General features: G+C 32.9%; 1 protein-coding gene across 1 annotated transcript in view; it reads right to left on the bottom strand.

Moving 5' to 3' along the window:
* The window catches only part of LOC145284972 (retinochrome-like), a 53,534-nt gene extending 31,046 nt beyond the window's left edge, over positions 1-22,488 (bottom strand). Inside the window, exon 1 of the mRNA XM_080134076.1 lies at positions 22,206-22,488. Coding sequence (XP_079990202.1) covers positions 22,206-22,302 — 97 coding nt within the window. The 5' untranslated portion in view covers positions 22,303-22,488. The remainder of the gene's footprint in view (positions 1-22,205) is intronic.
* Positions 22,489-25,844: the final 3,356 nt, after the last annotated feature.

Genomic DNA, 25,844 nt, shown 5'->3' with positions numbered 1-25,844 from the left:
AATAGAAATTTCGTAGAATGTTATGACTAAAAAGTGATATATAAAAACACGCGTGTACTCAATTAAAATTATATATATATATATATATATATATATATATATATATATATATATATATATAGTCTTGGAAGTTTTTAACCTTTAAAACTATACAAAAATATTTTTTATCATTCGTTAGAAAACCATCTAGTCAGTAAGTCATTTAATCACCTGCAATCACTGCATCAACTCGCTCTCGAATTTACTATAATACCAATAATTTATTTTTCAAGGGATCATCAGTTGTTTACTATGAAACACTGTTTCGGGGATTTAAAAACAAAACAGTATATTACATCATGGCTCCCCAGCAGTGTTGATCAAACACCACCACCCTTAATCTTAGGAAGAAGACATATTTCAAACATTTGATCCAGTTTTCTATTCTTAATTGCAATTACTAACCTTTTCATACTATAAAAATGAATTTCTTACCTGTGCGATTGATCAATTTTCACATTTAAAATGGATGCATTTTTTAATTTTTTAATTTATCAGTCTTGTATTTATAAGATTAGGATGAATCCATTTAACTACTTATCACCCCCACTATGATTAGTATTTAGTATATTTACATTCTTATTTAAAATTAGATATATAAAGGTTAAAAATATTTTGACATATATACATTTTTTTTTCTTTTTTTTATATTATAAATTTATTATATGTAATTATAAATACATTTTATACATTGCTAATATAGTTTTAGATTTCCTTTATTAATATAGTCTGGTTTATCTTAAACGATTCAAAAGCATCAGGATAACGAACAAATACTTTATTTAACTGTTTTAATATTTTATTTTTATCCCCACCTTGTTTTATCATCCTTATTACTAAACTAGAAACTGGTGGTATAAAGTCTGTTAGTTTTAAAGTAACGCGAGCTATTCTCAAAAACTCTGACATAATGGTTCCATAAAACATAAAAACAGGGCAGGTGCTATCTTTATGGGGCATACGTACTATTTTAAAGAGGAAAGCGTTTCTTTTATCAAATATTTTATAAAGAAAAATCCCATCCTCAATTTTTATATCTAAATCTAGAAATGTAGCCTGTTGTCCTCTATGTTCACAATTCAATTTTAATTCGTTTAATATAATATAATATATATTCGTTTAATATATATATATATATATATATATATATATATATATATATATATATATATATATATATATATATATATATATACAGTGCCATGCAAAAGTATTGGATACATTACATTTTTCTTCATAACTTTAATTAGGGTTCAAGATATAACGTAAAATTTGGTCAGTATATTCCTATTACTATTCTAAATTATATTTGGAGTAGTAATTACAAAATCAAAGTTTAGAAAGTTTATATTTAAGGGAAAATATGAATTAACAAACACAAAAGTATTGGATACATTTAAAAAAAAAATTTTTTTGAAATAAATTTAAATGACTTTTGCTTAGCGTGTTGCAATAATGCAAACGAGTTATCACTGACCAATCAGAGAGCTTTATATTAAAATAATGTTATAAATTCTTTCAGTTCGGGCTCACTCCTGCAAAGTCAATCAGTTCATTCATAAAAATGCCTAAAACTAAAAAGTTGTCAATAGACATTCGTCAAAAAATCATTGATAAGCACACAGAAGGAAAAGGGTATCGAATAATATCAAGGGAACTTAATGTACCACTTAGTACAGTTGGAAACGTTATTAGAAAGTTTAAAAACCCTGGTGAAGCTGTTGCAAATCTTCCAAGATGAGCTTGGCCAAGGAAATTAAACGAAAAAAATCAAGGTAGGTAAGCAGAAAGGTACAAACAACCCTTTTCTTACTCGTGGTGAAATTCAAGCCGACCTCAGAGAAGCTGGGATTAATGTGAGAAAAGATACGATCAGTAGAGTTCTAAATCGTGCAGGTTTTGTATCACGATCCCCAGGAAAAGTTCCATTATTGAAGCTTAAACATGTCTGATCACGTTTGAATTATGTCAAAACATATGGGGAATAACCTCAAGAATTTTAGAACAAGGTAATCTGGTCAGACGAAACGAAAATCGAAATCTTTGGAAGAAACACAGCAACACATGTATGGCGTAAAAATGGCATCGCCTATAACAAAAAGAATACCATTCCTATGGTTAAGTTTGACGGTGGATCGATTATAGTATGGGGGTGTTTCTCATCCAAAGGTACTGGTGAAATCATCAATGGTAGAATGAATGGACGTATGTACAGGGAGATTTTGGAGAAAAGGTCCAGAAATCTGCTGATTTGTTGGGACATAATAGCAATTTCGTGTTTCAGCAGGACAATGATCCCAAGTATACTGCCAAACTAACCAAAAAATGACTTTGAAATAACGGAATTAACATTCTTATTTGGCCCAGTCAGTCTCCAAACGTCAATCCAATTGAAAATTTGTGGAAAATATTGAAGATCAATGTTCACAAGAGGAATCCACAAAATATTCAACAACTAAAACAGTTCTTCAAAGAAGAATGGCACAAAATACCTGCATATCTTTGCAAAAAACATGTGTGCAACTATAGAAAGCGATTGGAAGCTGTTGAACGCAATAAAGGCTATGCAACCAAATATTTAATCAATGTATCCAGAACTTTTGCGTTAGTTAATTTATATTTTTCTTTTAATATAAGCTTCCTAAACTTTAATTTTGCAATTACTACCCCAAATATTAGTTAAAATAGTAATAGGAATATACTGACACAAGTTTAAGTAAAATCCTGAACCCTTATTAAATTTATAAAGAAAAAATGTAATCTATCCAATACTTTTGCGTGGCACTGTATATATAGCATAGTAAATCCCAGTTGAATGTATTGTCCTTGCAAGTTAAGAGCAGATATACATGCTGAGAGAAGGTAAGAGATTTTCGATCTGCAAGAGAATTTAATCCCAAATCAATTAAATCGTTTTAGTCACGCAAAGTGTTTTATTCACATTATCTTTAATCCGACAATATTTAATCCGTTGGACTTGGGATAAAAGTAAAAATAGAACAAAAATGTTATATAAATAAAAAAAGGTTTGGGGGTAAAATAAAACCACATCAGAAGGATTAACGAGAAACTCAAATCAATAAAGTGAAAGGGAGTAATGAGGACATCAGAGTCGAATCTGTTTTCCTCTGCCAACGTGCGTAACTGATAGGAAAACGTAATTTCGATCTAAGTGCTAAGCATATACAGTTACATAGTATTTAATCATGTATTATAAGCAACCTTCGGCATCTCATATTTGAATGGACTTAATTTCAACTTTTGTTTGATATATGTTTTACACACATGCACGCGTATATATATATATATATATATATATATATATATATATATATATATATATATATATATATAAAGATAGAGAGAGAGAGAGAGAGAGAGAGAGAGAGAGAGAGAGCGAGGGAGAGATAGCTTGAATGCCAACTGTAGAGAACTTAGGTGCCTACAGCAGAGAGATTACATTCATATTAGACCTCGAGTGTATAAGGTCTCTTTGTACAGCGGTTTGTCAATACAACCTGCTACGATGATACTTCTCCCCACGAGTAAACCCTGATTAAATCACAGTACTTGCAAAACAAATAAGATCTCCTTATTATGGATAATCCACACTGTCTGTAAAGAGGATGGTGGGCCTTCTTTAAGCGATTGGACATCAGATAAAAATCCAAAGCTCGAGATTAAGTAGACTAGATGAATTTTTGTTTTAGAATCTCTCTCTCTCCCTCTCTTTCTCTCTCTCTTTCTCTCTCTCTCTCTCTCTCTCTCTCTCTCTCTCTCTCTATATATATATATATATATATATATATATATATATATATATATATATATATATATATATTTTAGGATGTATTTAAATAAAGAATAACAATTTGACATATGCGTTTCAAACCAAGCTTCTATCTTTGCATCATCAACGCTCTGATCCCCATCTGGCATCAATTGAAATAGATGGCTCTCGTCTTGGGGAGGCTCCATGTTTTGACAAGCTTCTGGGTTTGACATTTACTCCTGATCTGAAATGGAACACGTACATCAAATATGTTGCCAGGGACGCTGGGAAAATGGTGGGATCCTTCTACCGCTCCAGAAGATATCTCACTACTGATGCGATTCTCTATCTGTATAAAAGCCAAGTACGTCCAAGGATGGAGTACTGCTGCCACATCTGGGCAGGAGCTGCTAAAAACAGCCTATCCTGCCTTGACAGAGTACAAAATAGACTTCGTGGTTAGGTGGGGATGCCCTTTTCTCTTCCCTGCAACCTCTCTCCCACAGAAGAGACGTTGCGAGCCTTTCTTTGTTTTATCGTTATTTCCATGGCAGATGCTCGTCTGAGCTCCAATCTCTGGTCCCCGATCGCCAATCTTTCACGAAAAACACTCGTCTGGCTGAAACTACTATCAATAATTTTCCCCACTCTTTATCTGTGCCTAAATCCAAACGTAGATTCCATGAACAGAGCTTCTTTCTCAGAAGTGCACGATTGTGGAACTCTCTTCCGTTCGCCAGTTTCCCACCGGACTACAACTTGCATGTCTTCAAATCCAACATAAACAAATTCCTGACAAACCGCCCTCTTAAGTAAGACACTTTATCAAATCTCCAATACTAATGATTACTACAATACTATCTCATTGATTACTGTACACGCAATAACCCTACTCCCTGAGTGGCCCCCGGGCCTTGATAAGTGCTGAACCCCATGTAAAAATAAAAAAAAACATTCGTTCGCATAAGTGTTGCAAATAATTAGTCAATCAGGGAATTCGAATCCAGTTAAAAATTCATCATAAACTTCGTATGATGGTATAAAGCCATCAGTAATTAGCAAAGCAAATAAGAGAATTAAGTTCTACAAATACTAATTAAGTGGACACAACGAGCAAACAGTTATGCAGTAATCATCGATTTATATTGGAATATTGTTTTGCACTATATATATATATATATATATATATATATATATATATATATATATATATATATATATATATATACACTGCTCCGTTTATTTTGGATCTAAACACTTCAAATTTTAGATGTTGGTTACTTTGACAGGGATCAAACTTTTTAATTTGATTTGAGCCCCAAAACAATAAATGTTAAGGGGTCAAAATTGGGGCCAAAGTTAGGAAAAACGTTACCTTTGCGGTCTTTACGAAATTACTCAGCCAATCGTTTGTCTAAACATTTGAATTTTTACATAAAAATAAGAATAAGTGTATTCAGACATAGGGCAAGCTTTTTAATCGGTTTATGGCCGAAAATTTAGCTGCCAAGACTTCAAAGTTAAAAAGAAATTGACCTTTGCGGTATCTAGCAAACTATTAAACCAATTTTGGGTCTAAACATTTGAAATTTCAAATAAAGGTTATTCAAACATCTTCAGACCATGCTCAACTAGAACCGTAGAAATCCAACTCAGTAGCCCTATTCCGTCGTGGTTAATCACATGATGATGAGTTAGGCGAAAAGTAGTGAAACAACAGCAAATATGAGGATAACAGTCCGCAAATAATCAGAACCGATAATTGCCCCATAGAAATATTGAATCTTTAAACATTCCTGTGCGTAAGATTTTCGTGCTCACATGAGAAAGATCTCTGTCTGCAAAAGATTTAAAGTTTAAGACTTATACAGAACGACTACCCACCAAAAACTCTTCTTCATTTCTAAAAGTTGTATAGAATTTCTACCCATTGAAAACTCTTTTTCATTTCTAAGATTTGTATAGAATTTCTACCCATTGGAAACTCTTTTTCATTTCTAAGATTTGTATAGAATTTCTACCCATTGGAAACTCTTCTTAAATTTTACATGGATAAAAATTGTTATTTACTCACTAGGAGTATTCACTCAAGCCATCACCAAAGATTGCTCTTTGAGAACAACTTTTGGTGTTCGTTGAAGTCTGAGTGACAACAAGTCTCCCCAGATTTCCAGTACTCGCCATCTCTTCTGGTAACCTTTGCAAAAGAATTACCGTTATGGCAACAGTCACTTACCATTCATTTCCTGGTATGTAGGTGTCATCGGATTTTCATCTGTTTGTCAAATGCGTATTTTAAAATACTTTTTGAAGATCGTACCAAACTGGTCTAATGGTTATCGTACTTGACTCAGTGTCTTTTGGTTTTGATCTCTGCTCGAGTATTTTTTTCTATACAAGAAGTAAACTGGTTAGAAAAACATATTACTCGCATGCACATACCTCATTTTTTAAAGGAATTTAAGGTTACGTTTCATACCGGGCAACGCCGAGTACATCTTATAGTATTATTTAAAGAAATTATATAATTTATTATCTAAACAAATTATATCATTTATAAGAGTATTACATAGTAAAGAAATGATGAACAAATAAACAAACTGAGAGAACAACACAGTAAATCAAAATAAGATAAAATAAAACAAAATAAGGCAAAAAATATATGAATTCCTTGGAAAGTGAATACAATTCACACGCTATCTTTGCAGGTGGCAGCACGATAATCACTCTTCCTCTTCTAAAACACCTATCTCTCCGATAGGCTCATAAGAGTAGTGGTCGATGGACAAAAATCAGAGGCCTGCACTATTAATGCTGGAGTCCCTCAAGGGTCAATCCTGGGCCCAACTCTTTTCCTGATCTACACCAATGACCTCCCTAAACACATACTTAAATCATTCGTTTACATCTATGCTGATGAAACGACCATCTACCGCAACACATCAAAGACTGTAAATGACAACGTTCTCTCTGATTTTCTCTCCTCTGATCTCGAGCGCGTGGTTCAGTGGGGGAAGTTCTGGCTGGTTACCTTTAATGCATCCAAAACCAAACTCCTATCTTTACATCATCAACGCTCTGATCCCAATCTGGCATCAATTGAAATGGATGGCTCTCGTCTGGGAGAAGCCCCGTGTTTTGACAAGCTTCTGGGTTTGTCCTTTACTCCTGATCTGAAATGGAACACGTACATCAAGTCTGTTGCCAAGGTCGCTGGAAAGATGGTGGGATCCTTCTACTGCCCCAGAAGATATCTCACTACTGATGCAATTCTCTATCTATATAAAAGCCAAGTACGTCCAAGGATGGAATACTGCTGCCATATCTGGGCAGGAGCTGCTAAAAACAACCTATCCTGCCTTGACAGAGTACAAAATAGACTTCGTGGCTTAGTGGGGGATGCCCTTTTCTCTACCCTGCAACCCCTCTCCCACAGAAGAGACGTTGCGAGCCTTTCCTTGTTTTATCGTTATTTCCATGGCAGGTGCTCGTCTGAGCTCCAATCTTTGGTCCCCCTTCACCAATCTTTCACGAAAAACACCCGTCTAGCTGAATCCACTGTCAAAATTTCCCCCACTCTTTATCTGTGTCTAAATCAAAACGTGGATTCCATGAACAAAGCTTCTTTCTTAGAACTGCACGCCTGTGGAACTCTGTTCCGTCTGCCTGCTTCCCACTGGACTACAACTTGGATGTCTTCAAGTCCAACGTTAACAAATTCCTAATGAACCGCCCCCTTAAGTAAATACTTCATCAAATCTCCACACTAACGTACTGTATTTGCAATAACCCTTATCCCTGAGTGGCTTCCGGGCCTTGATAAGTGGTGACCACCGTGTAAAAAAAATAAACCAAAAAAAAAAAACAAGCTGTGTGGCTATTCATTCTAGGTCATTATCCAAAACATCATCAAATCAAAACAAATTTATCTCAGTTTAAATGGTTTCTTCTTCATCGCAAAGACACCAGAACTAATGGTGGCATGCTTTAGTGAACTATGTCTTCGTAAACATTCTTTATTCATTAATTTTTTTTTTATTAACGGACATGCACATATGCAAACTTTATCATAAATGTTCCTTCGTAAATATTTAATTTTTCCATTATAGGAAGCACATTCCCTTAAAAGTTAATTAACATGCTTTTTGGTATAGTTTTCTATTAATGAGGACCTCAACTGCCACTTCAGAAAACAGAACCGGACCATATTAGCTCAGTCTACGATAATGAACTACATAATTATAGTTTCATTTGTTGTAGAAGCGGTTGAATTCGTTCACCGAATTTGTTCCAGTTTTGTGCTTTCCACCTGGCAACGCCTGTGCATACGCCCTGCTAGTTATTAGAATTTTATGAGTAGCATCTTCTAGAGTTTGTGAATACCATCTTGCTTTCATTTTGAACCTAAATACGAGATCTTAGAAATATAGTAAGATCTAATAAATCACATGTGGTTTCATAAACAGACCATCCATTCACGTGTAATCACCCTTTTCTTCACCATATTCCCTCTGCTTCACTTTTTGTTATCAAGTAAGATCTTTGATTTACTTGCAATTTCATCAAATACTTTTGTATGCAAAATCCGATCCCGAATTTTGCTAATTTCTACCCTCTGATGAGAAGGAAAGTATTTCTTCGAAACTGTGCGGATTAAGGACTATCCACTTATCAAGTGTTTCCTTTTCAGATTAAATATGTTTTTAACTCTTTCCAAAGTGTTTTTAACATGTTTTATTAACTGTTAGTTCTCATCAAAACATGGATTCAAACATAAGCAGGCGTAAAAAGTAGATAAATGAATCGATAAACATTATAATGGGCAACAGTCTTTCACTTTTTGAACGTTGTCGTGATTTCCACAACTGATTTAAGAAGCTTTTGCACTGCCGGATCAGGAAATGGCACCGTTTCTCTCCATCAGATCAGGTTTTTGTGCGAAGTTGATTTGAAAAATAAAAATTAGAGCTGTTGACGATTAGATTCGTATGGGATTATCAGCTGATTTCTGTCAACGCATATCATCCTAAATATGTTTTTAAGAGAGAAAAATCATTTGCAACATATATTGATTACCTGATCGAAACATTGATTAATGTAAACTGAATGGTGGGCATCGATAAGATAACTACACGTAAATTGTATGTTGCCTTTTTTTTTACATGGTAGTCACCACTTATCAAGGCCTGGAAGCCACTCGGGGATAAGGGTTATTGCGTGTACAGTAATCAATGGGATAATATCGTAGTAATCGTTAGTAATGGAGATTTGATAAAGTGTCTTATTAAGGGGGTGATTTATCAGTAATTTGTTTATGTTGGACTTGAAGACATCCAAGATGTAGTTAGGTGAGAAACAGGCAAACGGAAGAGAGTTCCACAGGCGTGCAGTTCTAAGAAAGAAGCTTTGTTCATGGAATCTTCGTTTTGATTTAGGCACAGATATAGAGTGGGGGAAATTATTGACTGGTTTCAGCTAGACGGGTGTTTTTCGTGAAATATTGGCGAGGGGAGACCAAAGATTTGAGCTCAGACGAGCACTTGCCATGGAAATAATGCTTCACCATTGTCCAAACTTCAGAGCTTGAAATTCAATTTCTTTGAACTGCGGGGATACTTAGCGGTAAGAGGGTCTATCTTCAAATTCAAACAGTAGTAAGCATCATAACTGCGTCCTAGCGACTCTGATACTTGGTCTCCATCACTTTCAGATTCTAATCGAATCTCTTCCCCTGCTTGTTACTCATTGGACCCAGATTCGCAGGAAACCGATCCATATGTGAATATAAGTAGTACATCTTGACGCTCATGTTGCAACCCAGCTTTCTGAAAGAAATTACTATGTTGTTTACAAGTTTTTGGCCTTATCGTAACCAAGAAAGTTCTTCACTACCAGAAGGAATATCTTTCACGCTTCCAGTTCCATTTCGTTCATTAAGTTTTCCAACTCTGGAGCTGCCGGACCCGAAGAACATCAAAGATGCCAGTTTTCAACTTCTCCATGATCAATTTTGGAAATGCAAGTAAGTGAAACAGTCATCGTCCTTGTCCAGAGCCTTTGCAAACTGCTTGATTAAGCCTAGTTTGATATGTAGTGCTAGGAAGTCTCTGTTCACCGGAGTGTTGTTGATGGCGTTCCTTTCGTTGCTAGGCATCAATTTTCTCCTGTACAGGCCAGTCATTCTTCGTTAATGCTGAGCATCATTTTTTTTGGAGGATTTCAAAGTTTTATGACTTCAAACTAAAATCTCTTAAATATATTCACCCAGAACTATCGGACTTGACTATTTCTTGTAATTAAATTTATCATTTCCAATCCAAACAAGTATTCAACATAGCATTTTACCCCCAACAAATTCTTTTTAATTGCTCCACATGCGTACATGTGAACAAAATCGTAAAAACACATGATTGAAATGTGATTGTTGGATTCAGCGCATCAGATTCGTCATAAATCTACTGATTAAATGCAGACAACAGCAATAGTGATTAATAGCGTTATCAATTATGTACGTATTAAAATGATTCATTTGACTCAAGTACGAATTGACGGTAAAGAAAACAAGTTAATATTTTATATATACAAGAATTTTGATTCGTAAGGCTTATAATTATAGTTTCATTTAAAGTGGATATACGTATGTGAAGGTAGATGGTGTTCTGTCTCCGAAAACCCCCTAAAAATAGCACGTAATGATTCGACAAAGTTCGGGCATGTAGAGATTTGGCACAACTTTTATTGTCTGACCAGAAAATCGTATACATATGATTTACATGAAAACATGAACATATTCGATATTTTTCGACGGTTTACTGCTTATAGCTTTTATAAGAGAGTACTAAGAGTTTCGGTATATCTTTCACCGTTTTCCCAATGCAAAATTATCAATCGGCTTTAAATTTCATTAAAATAGTATATATGTTTAACATTAAAAAGGTTTTTGTCTCCACAGCTGTTTTTTGTTGTGTGTAGACAATATTTGCATTCTGTAATCTTTTCCTCTGTAGAGAACACGCACAACACAATCATACACATTCATATATTACGATTAATTAAAATTATAATCGTGAATTATTATGAACGTTATTTAATTAGCAGCTAGTCTACATTTTTCTGTAGCACAAAAGTGTAAAACCCATGCTTGAATTTTGTAAAATTGATGAGCGTCACATTAGACAAGATTATTCTCATTTAGTTGTTCCATGTGTTTGGCTAATAACTTTGCTATTTGGCTGGTGATTTTGTTATTTTTCTAGTAAACAAAAATACTTCTTTATCAATGGTCAACCAAAGACAAATTTGTCCACAGATCCCTGTGTATAAACATGAGCAAGAGAGAGAGAGAGAGAGAGAGAGAGAGAGAGAGAGAGAGAGAGAGAGAGAGAGAGAGAGAGACGCATGTCTGTTATAAAAAAAAAAAACATCAGTACCAAATTCAAAACAAATGTGACAAATATCTGGTCACCTATGTTAGACTCTCTACAGCCTCTGTTTATATCTGTCTTTCAAGTTGATTTTTAATGTAGAAAAAAAGCAAGCCTCCCTCTCAAAAGGAGAGCATTGTTCATTAAAAACGAAAGTAAATGTTGTCTGATTTTAGAAATATTATTTCTTTACTGAGCTAGGATAAAATGGACACAGTTAAGCATCCAAACAGACAAAAGACAAAATATAACGTTATGAGTATAAAGGAAGACTCCACATACTTGTATAAATATTTTAGATTTTTATTACATTTTCACCCCAAACAAGGCACAACGCCACTTTGATGTAGGGGTTTACTATCAGGGACATAAGTTGCAAGTATACCATGTAGGGAGTTGAGCAGCAAGATGTTTTTTCACATTACACTTGAACTTCTGCATGTAAGTACATTTGGGGAAGCAGGAACTCGGAAGGAAATTCCAAAGTCTAGCAGTTCTGGGGAAGAAACTATTAGAGTAGAAGGTTCTCTACTGTGTATGGGTGGGACTTTGGTGCATGTCGAATTTATCGGACGTATTTACGTCGAGGGGGTACAAGTACGTGTAGTTCGACCATTAAAATACTTGTAAACCATGCAGAGGGGTACAAGAAAGAATGCTTGATTGCAACAGAGTGTACAAGAATAGAGATGCAGATATTTGTAATTTCAATTAGATTTGACATTCAAATTACATTCAAATTACATTCAAATGTGACACAATGGTAAAGAGTCCTTTTATGGGAGCTGTGTTTCTGTTTATACAACAATTGGATCATTTTCCTGACGACTAACGTACCATTGAGCTAACAATACTACCATAAAACAACACCTAACATCCCATGACAAAAACCTACAGTTGTCCGACATTAGAAATATCTTAACTAACTATGCTAAAATTCGATACGTTAACAACTGCACACAACGACTAAAATTACTAGAAGCCACACTTATAAAAAATACAACCCTTTTTTAACCAGATCTCATTAAACTCCGGGACAAATATACTAACACTATTTAATAACTAACAAGAAACTAAATGGTACTCCTGCAGTATTTTACCCACCGATTTCACGATCTTAGCCGAGCGTTGACGAACGCTTTCGGCGTTAACGCCGACGAAAGCCGAAAATTCGGAGCTACGGTGCAAGAACGCTAAAAGTATGTGAATAGCAACAACATTACAAGGAAAAGATATATTTTTTTTTTTTTTTACATAGGCATCACCACATTATCAAGGCCCAGAGGCCACTCAAGGATAAGGGTTAAAGAGTGTACAGTAGAAATTGGTCAATATAGTAATCATTAGTAATGAAAATTTGGTAAATTTGATAACTTATATGGAACGGCTCATCAAGAACTTATTTACTTTAGACTTGAACACAACCATATTGTAGTCAGCCGGAAAGCAGGAAAACGGAAGACAATTCCACAGGCGTGCAGTTCACACAACAAAATGGATAAAATTAATACAAAAAATTTGGATAAAATAAATCACAAACACTTACCGTAAGTTTTTTTAAAGTAAAATAAATTTATTTTGTTGAATATATTTTTTTTTTTTTTGGTTCATTTTGTTTTCCGATAGCTTTTTTTTGGGGGGGGGAGGGGTAAGCAACAGTAATAAACATTTCAATGTTTTTTTTTTGTTTGTTTTTAACAAAACGTTATTAAACAGTAACAACAATGTTTTTTTTTTTTTTTTCCAGTAATGTTTGTAGGGGGGGGGCAACAATTACTGTTTATCTTTAGTGCCGACTGGAAGATTTTCTACTGACTGTAGAGGCAAAGTAGGGAGCAAAGGGTTTTCAGAGGATGTGGAAAGAAGCTCCTTCCCAACCGGGTAGCCTTCCGCGATTTGATTTATTATGGAGACAAAAGGGTTGTGTCCAAATTTTTGTCTCCACATAAATTCGTATAAATATGTTTCCAACAGCTCCCGGTTGGTACCGCATTCTCGCTTGTTTCTCTGTTTGGCTTCTTTCCACATCCTCTCGACGTGATTTGTGGTCGCCTTCGTAATTGGATCCACGAAATGGAGACTATGGTTCTTCCTTTTTTTTTATCGCTAAATTAAATAGCTGAAATGAAAGGCTGTGTATTTTTACTTTGAACAATAAAATAACTGAAATGAAACGCTATGTGTGTAATTTCAATGAAAATTATTCGTCTGCTGCGCGTTCGTTTGAAGCGCCCTGATTGGCTGATAGAGTATCGTACCGCTCGCTATGTTCCGGCGTTTTCCGACGGATGTCGATCAACGCTCGGGCTCGGCTAAGATCGTGAAATCGGTGGGTAAAATACTGCAGGAGTACCAACTAAATAAATATACTATAAAATTAGAAAATCGAAATAAAAAATAAAAATAATTCGCCCATAACCTTCCTGCACCCAACTTTATAACCAATAAAAAAAAAATAAATACGCCAAGACTAAAAGAAAAAGAAAACAACAACAACAAAGACTACAATGTTCAATGAGACGTGCTGGAGCAATGACTTGCTGCCGAAATATATATATATATATATATATATATATATATATATATATATATATATATATATATATATATATATATATATATATATATATATATATATATATAAAGGTTAGGAGGGATTTTGGAAGCATGAAAAACGATGTTACTTTTTGTATTTAATATTTTTATTGTTATTTTTTATATTTCAAGCGGACCTCCGCTCTTCGTTACAAAAAGTATCGAAATGAAAAAGAAAAAGAAAACCGTTGAAAGAACTGGTGATTTGTAGCGTGGACAGCGTTCATTCCTAGCAATCATGTTCGAAAAAGTTCACGTGAATTATTTTAGCCGTTTGTGGAAGAAGATTGTGTTTTTTAATATTTTTTTAAATGTTGCAACGTAAAAGCGTTTAATTCAAACGGCAGAAATGAGACGCAATTGATTTCACTATGTATAATGGAATAAAAATGAAATTGTTAAACGGTAAAAATAATGTAATTATTAGTTATGAATAATAATGATAATAATAATAATAATAATAATAATAATAATAATAATAATAATAATAATAATAATAATAATAATAATAAAATCAATAAAATTAATATTAGTTTATAATTAAATGAGAATAAAAATAGTCTCGGCCTTGAAGGAAAATTGCCTCAGTCCCGAAGGAATTCTCATACACAGAACGAGGATAATATCAGAGCAGGTACTTAAATGTATGTGGTTTTGGCTCGAAAGTCACTCTGTGTGTATTGATAATAATGACAATATTTATAAATATTATTATTATTATTATTATTATTATTATTAATGTTATTATTATTATTATTATTCTTATTAATAATAATAATAATAATAATAATAATAATAATAAGATTAATAATGATAATAATAATAGTATAAATAATAATATTTATATTTAAACCATAGACCAATTGTAGATTTTACATAAAAACATGCGCATAATAGTACAGATATATATATATATATATATATATATATATATATATATATATATATATATATATACATATGCATGCACAATTAACACCCATATATACGCATACATACCAATACACAGTCATATTCAACGACCATATGTATATAATATATGCACCTCCATACACATAATGCATATATAAATAATAATATGCATAAGCAGATACGCACGCATGTACACACATACACGCATATATATCGATACAAATGTATATTCGTAAAATAACATGTACAGGTCCAGGCATGCATACGTGCACCCATATGTATACATACATGCATGCACACATACCCATATGCGCACATGTACACACATACCATATATACACATAAGCACATACACACATATATATATATATATATACATATGCACATATACATACATAATATACAAATACACATACACATAAATACACATATATACATATACATACATATACAAATATATATAAGCATAAAACAAACTAGAAGAGCATGTAAGGCAGCACAAAGATGTGCACATCAACATAATTATGCATTACATGGACAGGAATGCACATACACATATATATACACATATATAAACAATATAAAACCATATATATACAGATATATGCATACACATCCCCATATAAACACATACATATATATATATATAGGCGCATATGCACATACTTATATAGTCAAACACAAATATCAATTACTATTTAAAGACATGTATAAAATAAAGTGAGTGAATAAGTAGGGATATGAAGTTAACGATGTAAACAGAGATGTAAACATATATATATATATATACACATACATACATACATACATATATATATATATATATATATATATATATATATATATATATATATATATATATATATATATATGAAAATGGTGTATATATAGGAAAATGGTGCAGATAGAAGGTTAGGTATAACGAAAATAATAGTAGTAATAATGATGATGATGATGATAATAATAATATTTATAATAATAATAATAATAATAATAATAATAATAATAATAATAATAATAATAGTCTCTTTATAAATATTGTCTTTATTATCAATACAATATGTTAATTGTGCATGCATATATATATATATATATATATATATATATATATATATATATATATATATATATATATATATATATATATATATATATATCTGTACTATTATGCGCATGTTTTTATGTAAAATCTACAATTGGTCTATGGTTTAAATATAAATATTATTTATTATTATCATTATTATTATCAATATTATTATTATTATTAATAATAATAATAATAATAATAATAATAATAATAATAATAATAATAATAATAATAATAATAATATTTATAAATATTGTCATTATTATCAATACACACAGAGTGACTTTCGAGCCAAAATCACATACGTTTAAGTACCTGCTCTGATATTATCCTCGTTCTGTGTATGAGAATTCCTTCGGGACTGAGACAATTTGTTTTCAGGACCGAGACTATTTGTATTGTCATTTGATTATTAACTAATATTAATTATATTATTATTATTATCTATATATTAATTTACTTGTACGTACGGTGTCACGTCATCATCATCGCAAACATTAATTAATGAAACGCGTCACCATCATCGCAAACATTAATTAATGTGAATTATCTCCCTTTATTGTTCAATCTTTATCAGTTAAAAATCAGTAACCCCTTTTATTTCCCAAAAGTTCCCGAAAAAAAAAAATAATAATAATTACTGTCTAAATAGACAGTTATTATTATTTTTTTTCATGGTTCCGGATTATTTTAAAGGCAATTATGCAATAATTTATGCATAGATGGTATCGTATAGTATTTCACTTACATTTTTAACGATGTCTTCTGTTTATTATCGTAGAAAGGCTTATTCTATTTTATTCAGTAATAAATATATTTTTTTACATTTAACGCTGCGAGTACGTTTTTTTTTTACTGTGCCACTTTATGTTTTTTATTTACTTTTTATTTACACAACAAAAAATATGTTTAGAAATAAATGTTACAAAAGTCAATAATGACTTTATTAAATAAAAAAAGTCACATTTCGCAAATACACAGAGTCAAAACATATTTTACGTCTTGTTCTTTTTTGTTTTACGGCATATCAATCCTTTTTCGTGTTATTTAATGCCGAATTGAGTAATTTTGTAACATTTATACAGCTTCAGTGAAGCTGAAGCTGAGCCACGTTGTTTACATAGTTATTAATTTATTTAAAGAAATATTTATTTCCTATTTAAAGATTTTCAGTATATTTTATTTAACTGAAGAATTTTTCCATTATTTTTATTACATTGTTAGGTGAAGTTTCAGAATAGTTAACCCCCCTCCCCATATTAAGAATGGCTTTCAGCATAATTCTTACAATAGCGGTATCAAAGTTTTTTTTGGTAAATATCCAGATACGCTACTACAGAACACCGACCACTCTAATTTGTTTTTAATAGGTAATTGAGGTCGCTGACAACGAATCTGATAGTCAAACTTGGGGCAAATTTACCGTTTGCATGGTATTAACCCCCGAACCCACGAATAACTTTCCACCATTTTGCAGCTTCCGTTTACGCTACGCGCGTGCGCTGCAGCATGAACGACGGCTTGCTTCACCTAGCAAACTGCCTTCTCACATGGCGTACCATTCCGTACCAATCAAAAAATTACGGACTGACATTTTTTTAATGACTTACAGTTAAAGAAAAGTACAACAAATTGGGGGACTTTTTTTTTTTTTGTCTCGCGTAGTTTTTAATGTGGTTTACAAAAACATAAGCACCAAACATCTTTATGTTTTTCATTCTTTTTTTGCGGGGGGGGATTCAATTATAGAACTTATGTGGCTTAATAGGTGCTTTTGCAGTTTAGTTAAACGTTTTTCCGTAAGTAACGCACCGACATTTACCAATTAGAACACCATTTAACATTTTCCGAAGATTTTACTGTGTACATTGGGGGCGCGAGCGGGGGGGGGGGCGGATGTGATGTTGGGGCGCGCGTTACAGGTAAAAAAAAACAAAAAAAAACAGATAAATTACCCCCCCCTACTCCAATTTGGAGTGCTTTCCTTTCCTTGTTTTATTTCTTTTTCAGCTAATTTTAATTTTTCCACCCAAAAAGTGCTATAATGTATTTTTGAAAATTAGAAAATTCTATGTCCTGGAAAAAAAAATCCGCTACCCCAACATAGTTTGCTTGGTGAAGCCGTCATTTATGCTACAACGTGCACGCGCGTAGCATAAACGGAAGCTGCAAAATGGTGGAAAGTAGGTCGTGGGTTCAGGGGTAAATACCATGCAAACGGTAAATTTGCCCCAAGTTTGACTATCAGATTCGTTGTCAGCGACCTCAATTACCTATAAAAAAAAAAAACAAATTAGAGTGGTCGGTGTTCTGTAGTAGCGTATCTGGATATTTACCGTTTTTTTTTTCTTATTTTAAAACAAATTATAAAAAAAAGATACAAGACCATTAAATTTTTTTTCATTAAATCGCTATTTAGGTGAAGGTTCAAAATAGTTAACCCTTCTCTCCATAACCGGTTTTTATGCAGTAAAATACTTTGTTTCAATAATTATGGTTTAAATAAATATTTATTCCTTATTTAAAGATTTACAGTACATTTTATTTAACTGAAGAAATATTTATTGTTCATACATATATTTTTCCCTTTTTTTTTTTTACATTGTTAGGTGAAGTTTCAGAATAGTTAACCCCCCCTCCTCATATTAAGAATGGTTTTCAGCATGATTCTTACAATAGTGCTATCAAAGTTTATTGATATTTCTTATTTAACAAAAATTATAAAAAAGATACAATAACATTTTAAACATTTTTTTCGATAAATTGTTATTTAGGTGGAGGTTTAGAATAGTCAAACCCTCTCCCCTTATTAAGAATGGCATTTTATTATTTCAGCATGATGCTTACATTTTTCTTAATATATATAAAAAAAAGATACAAGAAAATGTTAAGCTATTTTTTTTTAATTAAAATGTTAGATCAAAGTTCGGAATAACTTACTTTATAGCCAATTACCCAGCTTACTTAACTATATAACATTGACAATAAATTTGATAGGTATAACCTACCTCACATCATTTTGATTATCGAAAAATCAAAAGTTAACTGTAGTTCGTAAGATTTACAGAAACACTTCATTTTCTATGCATGTAATACACAAGAATCTGAATATTATAACAGATTACAATGTTTTTATGGAAAAAACTTTTGTACAGAAAATTCAAAGTGTTCTATTTATATTATCAGGAAGTTGTGATGCATTAATTGAAATCTATATCAATAATTCGACTTAAAAAATATTTGTGAATTTCCAAATCTTCATTGAATAAAATTCAAAATAAATAGAAAAGTCTATCGCATATGTAAAAGTTGACAGTTGCTTATTTAACTTCATTAAAAGCCATCAAAGTCAACTAAGAGCTGCTCAATATTATGGCTTAATGGATCATTTAGCAATGAATGAAGATGGTTATCCTGGTGTACCAGTTATTCTACCAACTACACTTACAGAAAGTCCTAGGAATCTACAACAGCTTTATCAAGATGCAATGGCAGTTTTCTGTGACCTATTCATTACTTACACATGTAATCCAAAATGTCCTGAAATATTAAATAACTCAGAACTTGCACAAAATCGATGTCAGCAATGTCACACAGTTTTTTAAATTCACAATCTGACTCCCAAGAACCTGCTGACTGACCACTATTCTCACTCCAAGCAGCTGATCGACGTCCCTGTCACCGCCTCAATCATCACCAGCACTTCCTGACAATATCAACAGCATCAGTTACGATCGCATTGACCTTCAATAAAAGTTTTAAACTAAAGTTCTTTGTTTGTTCTACTTGCTTCCATACGTTAATTTTTATAAGGAATTTCTTACTGATGTGTTTTAAAAGATTTTAACTACCGTGGAATTTCCACGGGTCCTGCCTGCTAGTTATTATTATTATTATTATTATTATTATTATTATATTATTATTATTATTATATTATTATTATATTATTATTATATTATTATTATTATTATTATTATTATTATTATTATTATTATTATTATTATTATTCATTACATTATTACAATATTTTACATTATTCTTTACCGTTTACATTATTTTTACCGTTAAAAAAAACACAATCTTCTTCCACAAACGGCTAAAATAATTCACGTGAACTTTTTCGAACATGATTGCTAGGAATGAACGCTGTTCACGCTACAAATCTCCAGTTCATTCAACGGTTTGTTTTTGTTTTTGTTTTTTTTACATTCGATACTTTTGTGACCAAGAGCAGAGGTCCGCTTGAAATATAAAAAATAACAATAAAAATATTAAATACAAAAAGTAAAATCATTTTTTATGCTCCAAAAAACCCTCATAACCTTTAAACACACACACACACACACACACACACACACACACACACACACACACAAGAAGAACCTGAAGTCCTACCTAACTAATATTCCTGGTGAACCAAGTGCAAAAGAGATTCAGACAATTGCACTTAAGTAGGCACCGCCAAAAATGGCCGCAAAATCAAGTTGTTGTTGTTTTTTAAAACTAAATTACATTTATTAAAATCCATTATTTCTGAGTAACTTTTTTTTTCCAGAAAGATAAAACCCTGAATTTTATCATATAGAAAACAGAATAATGTAAAACTTTTTCTACTATTTTTAATTCAATTTTAAATGTTAAATTTTCCCAAAAAGTTAACAATTGGCATTTTTTGTCTTGCACAAAAAACGTACTTAAATATTTAAAAAAAAAAGGTTTTTGAAATAATTCATTTATTTATTTATTGTCTAACTAAGATTTAGGATGATTTTCTAAGAGAATATGCAAAAATATTATAATATAAGTACCTGAATTTCAAATAATTCCACTTATTCATATAGGTAACCAGATATTTCGCATCGATGCAGAGTCGAGATCGACTCTGTTTACGTTTGCTTTTTATAAGAAGAAAACTATGGAAGACCAAACAGGCCAAAAAAACTTATTTTTCAGTGACGAAAATTTCAATGTATTATTAAGCTGAGGCTGGCCAGTACCAGATGGGTGACCATTTGTATGAGTTTGGTTTTTAATTTGTATGTGTGTGGGGGTCAGGCTCCCCAAAATGGGGGGGGGGGCAATTTAAAGCAGAATAAAAAAAATTATTTCAGCGCGTTTGGTCTACCGTAGTAGAAAGGCGGCAAACGTTTTCAAACGGGATCGAAAAAAATGATGCTATTTTTAACACAAAGGGCACAACATTTATCGAATTTTTTTTTTGTATCGATTATTCAAAGCATGTCCTGTTTAATAATGGTCATGCATTATTCGGCTCGCTAAAAAAATTGTTAATTTATTTATCAAAAATTTTAAAATGGCTTTTTTCGTATAAATATTAAAAAAAAATTTTTTTTGTTTTGCTTAACTTAAATTAATTATTTTACTCAACATATTCACCGAATTTCACACTTCAAAACTCAAAAGCGGGATAATTAAACACAATCGAAGTTCTGATATTCAGACGTCAAAATAAGGTATGCAAACAATTTTTTTTTTTAATCTATAATTCTGTCCCTTACAACAACACAATATGTTTTGTTCAGTTTCAGATGATTATTTTAAGCATATTTGTTCCCACTTCAAAACAAGGGGGGTTGTAAGCAAAAAAATATATATATAAATATCGTTTATGAAAAATAAGTACACTGTTATAAAGTTCATTCTTCTCCTAATAATCGCTGAAAATTTCGTATTAATCGGATACTTATCTGATTTTTGGTAGATTTTTAAAAAGACGGCCCGTCAAAAAGTACTGACCTGCCCCCCCCCCCAGTTTTGGCGGTGCCTACACTTAAGGGAACAGCGAGGATACTAAAAAGAGCTCTCGGTTGGTTTCAATAAAAAAGCGGGGCAATGTTGGCAGCTGGTTTTGCTGCCCCCATACCCGGCATTACAATCTTCAAAGGAAGAAAAATAAAAACACACACACACACACACACACACATATGTGTGTGTGTGTGTACATATATATATATATATAAATATATATAAATATATATATATATATATATATATATATATATATATTTATATATTTATATATATATATATTTATATCTATATGTACATATATATAAATAAATATATATATGTGTGTGCGCGTGCGTGCGGAGAAAGAAGGTGGGAGAAAGCAAGCGGGAAACAGAGAGAGAGAGAGAGAGAGAGAGAAGGGGAATACGGCAAACGTAATAAAACACCGTAGAGGGAGTTTGCTTTTGATAAAATTGAAAAGTTGGAAAAATTGACGAAAAAAAAAAAAAAAAAAATGAAAAAAAAATGTACATTACTTCATAGATTTACTGTTTCTCGCAGTATTATTATTACTAATATTACAACTGCTACTTGAACACACGATTCAACATTTCTAAGGACTTACCTATTAACATGTAGATGACTCCAGTGAAACCATGTTCCCACATTGTAAAGAGATGGGTTCTCCCACCAATGGCTGTAGGATGGCGACCGAAAACCATATTTTTTTCTTTTTGATCTTTTAACGCAAGTAAATTAATTTGCGATTAAAAAAGGGAAATACGGAGAAAATATTTGATTAACAAATTCGGTTTCGAAAAGTCCGTAGTCTTCTGCTAACAATATCAACTACAACAACAACAATGCCAGTGCGAGAGTCCGTTATGAAATGTAAATAATCGGCGTTTAGAAACATGTGCTTCGGCGTGAATAAGCGTGATTTTAATTATTAGGTCACGTGGTTTCATTGGTGGATTTTTATAAAGTAGGCCATTGTGCGTTAATCGTGCGATTAGTGTCATAACGAAGCATCTTCAAATGAACTTTAAATAAAATGATATTTAAAAATTGGCGTGACAAGCATTGCGACCTATTAACGTAGAACACTTCAGATAGACAGCCGAAGGCGAAAACTCACAAGAAAAGAAATTCTTAAGATGTGCCCATTCGATAAATACGGCAATTTAAGCTTAAGTGTGACAGATAGACGGATATTAAGGCTATTTCAAAACTGGATATGAAAGATTATCTGGTAAGCTATTTCAACCATTGCATATCAAAGTGACTTCAACGACAAGGTCATTTCTAAAACAAGCGCTACTTTAGTGGTATGAAGTTTGACAAAACAACGGCAATGCTATTTTATACTTCAGCGTGACAGACCAACGGCAATGCTATTTTAACCTTAAATGTGGCAGATAACGAAAATGGTATTTTAAACTTAAGCATGACAGATTAACGAACATTGGTACATATTCAGAACCTGACCCAACTTCGTATCGGCATCTTCATCATTGTTACAAAACAACTGAAAAAACCTGACATGAAGACTAAATTAAAAAACACTAAAAACAAAAAATTAAAGCAAGACAATTGTTGCCGTAATTGCAAGGAGCTTTCATACAGGTCATAAACAATCTCTCCCTGAAAATTGCCTGCGGTGTTCTCTGGAAGCTGAGTGACAACAAGTCTCCCCAGTTTTCCAGTGCTCTTCACCTCTTCTGATAACATTTGCAAATGAAGTTGCATTATCGCAATAGCCGCCGGCCATCGATCTCTCGCTAGCAGCGGCTATTGATCTCCACTGAAATATGAGTGACAATAAGCCTTCCCAAGGTCCCAGTTCTCTTCGCACCAGCGGAGGTCTGGTTAGTGTTCTCTCCATCATACTTGACCCTTCTCGGCTATTTGGCATCATTCTTTTGTGGGGGGGGGGCTGTGATTGGGTAATAGGAGGGGATAGTAGAAGGGATAGGAGAGGAATAGAGAACTTATAGATATGTATCTTCTATGTTCTTTGTTCATTGTGACGCTTCTTTATGCTTTGTCTCTGCAGCAGTTCGTCTGGTCCGCGCGTGTGGCTCATGTGTATTAGCTCCCGCAGTCAAGGGTTTTCCTTAATATTTCAGCCGTTTTCATTATTGTTATTCATTGTATCTTTTCAGTCGTCCCCATGATTCCAATTCCTCCCATTCTTTTTTCAAAGTTTTCGGAATTGTTCCTATTATTATTATTATTATTATTATTATTATTATTATTATTATTTTATTTATTTATTTATCTTTTTACTCACTATGGGAAGTCACATAGACCATCATCAAAGGTTGCTATTTGAAAACAATTTGTGGTATTCTCTGGAGTCTAAGTAACAACACGTCTCCCCAGATTTTCAATACTCTCAACCTCTGTCGAGAACCTTTGCAAAAGAATTTGCGTTATCGCAACGGTCGCTTACCATTGATTTCTCATCTCGTTGACAGCGAGCACTGGTCTTCACTGGAATTCGAGTGGCAATAAGCTTCCTCAAGGTCCCAGTCCTCTTTGTACATATCCAGCGGAGGTCTGGAATGTACTTTCTCTCCTCGGTCTTTCCATCCTCCTTGACCCTCTTAACTTATTGGGTGTAGCGCCAGTTTATGATGATATGCACAAAAAAGTGACGGCAGAAGACAGGGGTGCAAGGGATTGTTCCTTACAATTATACGGCTTCAGTTTTTATGATTCAATGTTAGGCTCTTTTGTGTTTTACCTCTGAAGCCGTTTCTGTATGTCCAATGTGTATCTGTAGTTCATTTGTGTTAGTCTCCACATTCAAGGGGTTTCTTTAATATTTCTGCACTTTCATTACTGAAATCCGTTGTATCTTTTCAGCCATCGTTCTCCCATTCTTTTTTCAAAATTTTTTCTGTATTGTTCACAGCGCTCCTACTATTAATAGTGTTATCTTTACTTTATTCATTTTCCAGATTCCTTTGAGCATTGTGGCCAGTTTCGTGTATTTACTCTGCTTCACCGTCTTTTTTATCCTTATTGTGTGGTCTACTGGAACGGTAAAATTGACAATCTGGAAGGACTTTTCATTCTTGTTAACTATTATGATATCCGTTTTTTTTTCTTTAGCTTGGATGGGTAAGATATCCATGTCTCATAAGGCCTTGTGCCTCTCTTCTTCTAGTACTGCCGCCGGTTTGAGCTTGTACTATTTGTCTGGATATTCAAGATGCATAATTGCCAGTGTACTGTGTTGCCCACTTGATCGTGTCTATTTTTATATTCTTTTAGGCTAGTTTGCTGCATTCACTTTTTTTTTTTTTTTTTTTTTTTTTACAAAGGCATCACCACATTATCAAGGCTAAGAGGCCACTCAAGGATAAGGGTTAAAGAGTGTACAGTAGAAGTTGGTCAATATAGTAATCATTAGTAATGAAAATTTGGTAAATTTAATAACTTATATGGAACGGCTCATCAAGAACTTATTTACATTAGACTTGAACATAACCATATTGTAGTCAGCCGGAAAGCAGGAAAACGGAAGACAATTCCACAGGCGTGCAGTTCTAAGAAAGAAGCTTTGTTCATGGAATCTATGTTTAGGTTTAGGCACAGATAAAGAGTGGGGGAAATTATTGATAGTGTTTACAGCTAGACGAGTGTTTATTGTGAAAGTTTGGCGAGGGGGGACCATAGATTGAAGCTCAGTTGAACACTTTCCATTAAAATAACGATACATCAGAGACAAACTCGCAACATCTCTTCTGTGAGATAGAGGTTGTAAGGAGGAGAAAAGGACATCTCCTACGAGGCTACGAAGTCTATTTTGAACTATTGTTTCGCCTCTTTGTCGGCAGTGTCTGCATTTGCTGTTTTCTTTTGTCTTGTTCTATTCACGTTACTTGTGCAGACTGCAGCTGTTATTAGAGATTCAGTTTTCCTGTTTGGGGTTCCCTTTTGTAGCCATGTCTAAATGTTTTCGTTAGTCTCATCTTTTGTTATTCTTATAAATCGTACATGTAGTTGTTTCTCTTCCGATTTTTCTTTCCTTGTTTTATTCATCGACCCTTTTTTCTATCTTGTTTGATTTTTTTAGAGCCTCTTACTGCAGTAATTATTCTTTCGGTGTTCTGCATTATGTCATTCCTTTTTTGTCAGCCTTCTTTACAAACAAACTCTCTTCCTTCGTCTTTCCTTTTCACATAGTGTCGGTCAGTATCATTCTTTAATGTGTAATGCAATGTGCATTGTCATGAGTTTCCTAGTCTTCTAA

This window comes from Euprymna scolopes, chromosome 9 (assembly GCF_053919585.1).
Source record: "Euprymna scolopes isolate OS-2025 chromosome 9, ASM5391958v1, whole genome shotgun sequence".
In the NCBI taxonomy this organism is placed as follows: Eukaryota; Metazoa; Mollusca; class Cephalopoda; order Sepiida; family Sepiolidae; genus Euprymna; species Euprymna scolopes.
The sequence above is the reverse complement of the archived record's forward strand: the minus strand, read 5'-3'. Positions and strand labels throughout refer to the sequence as shown.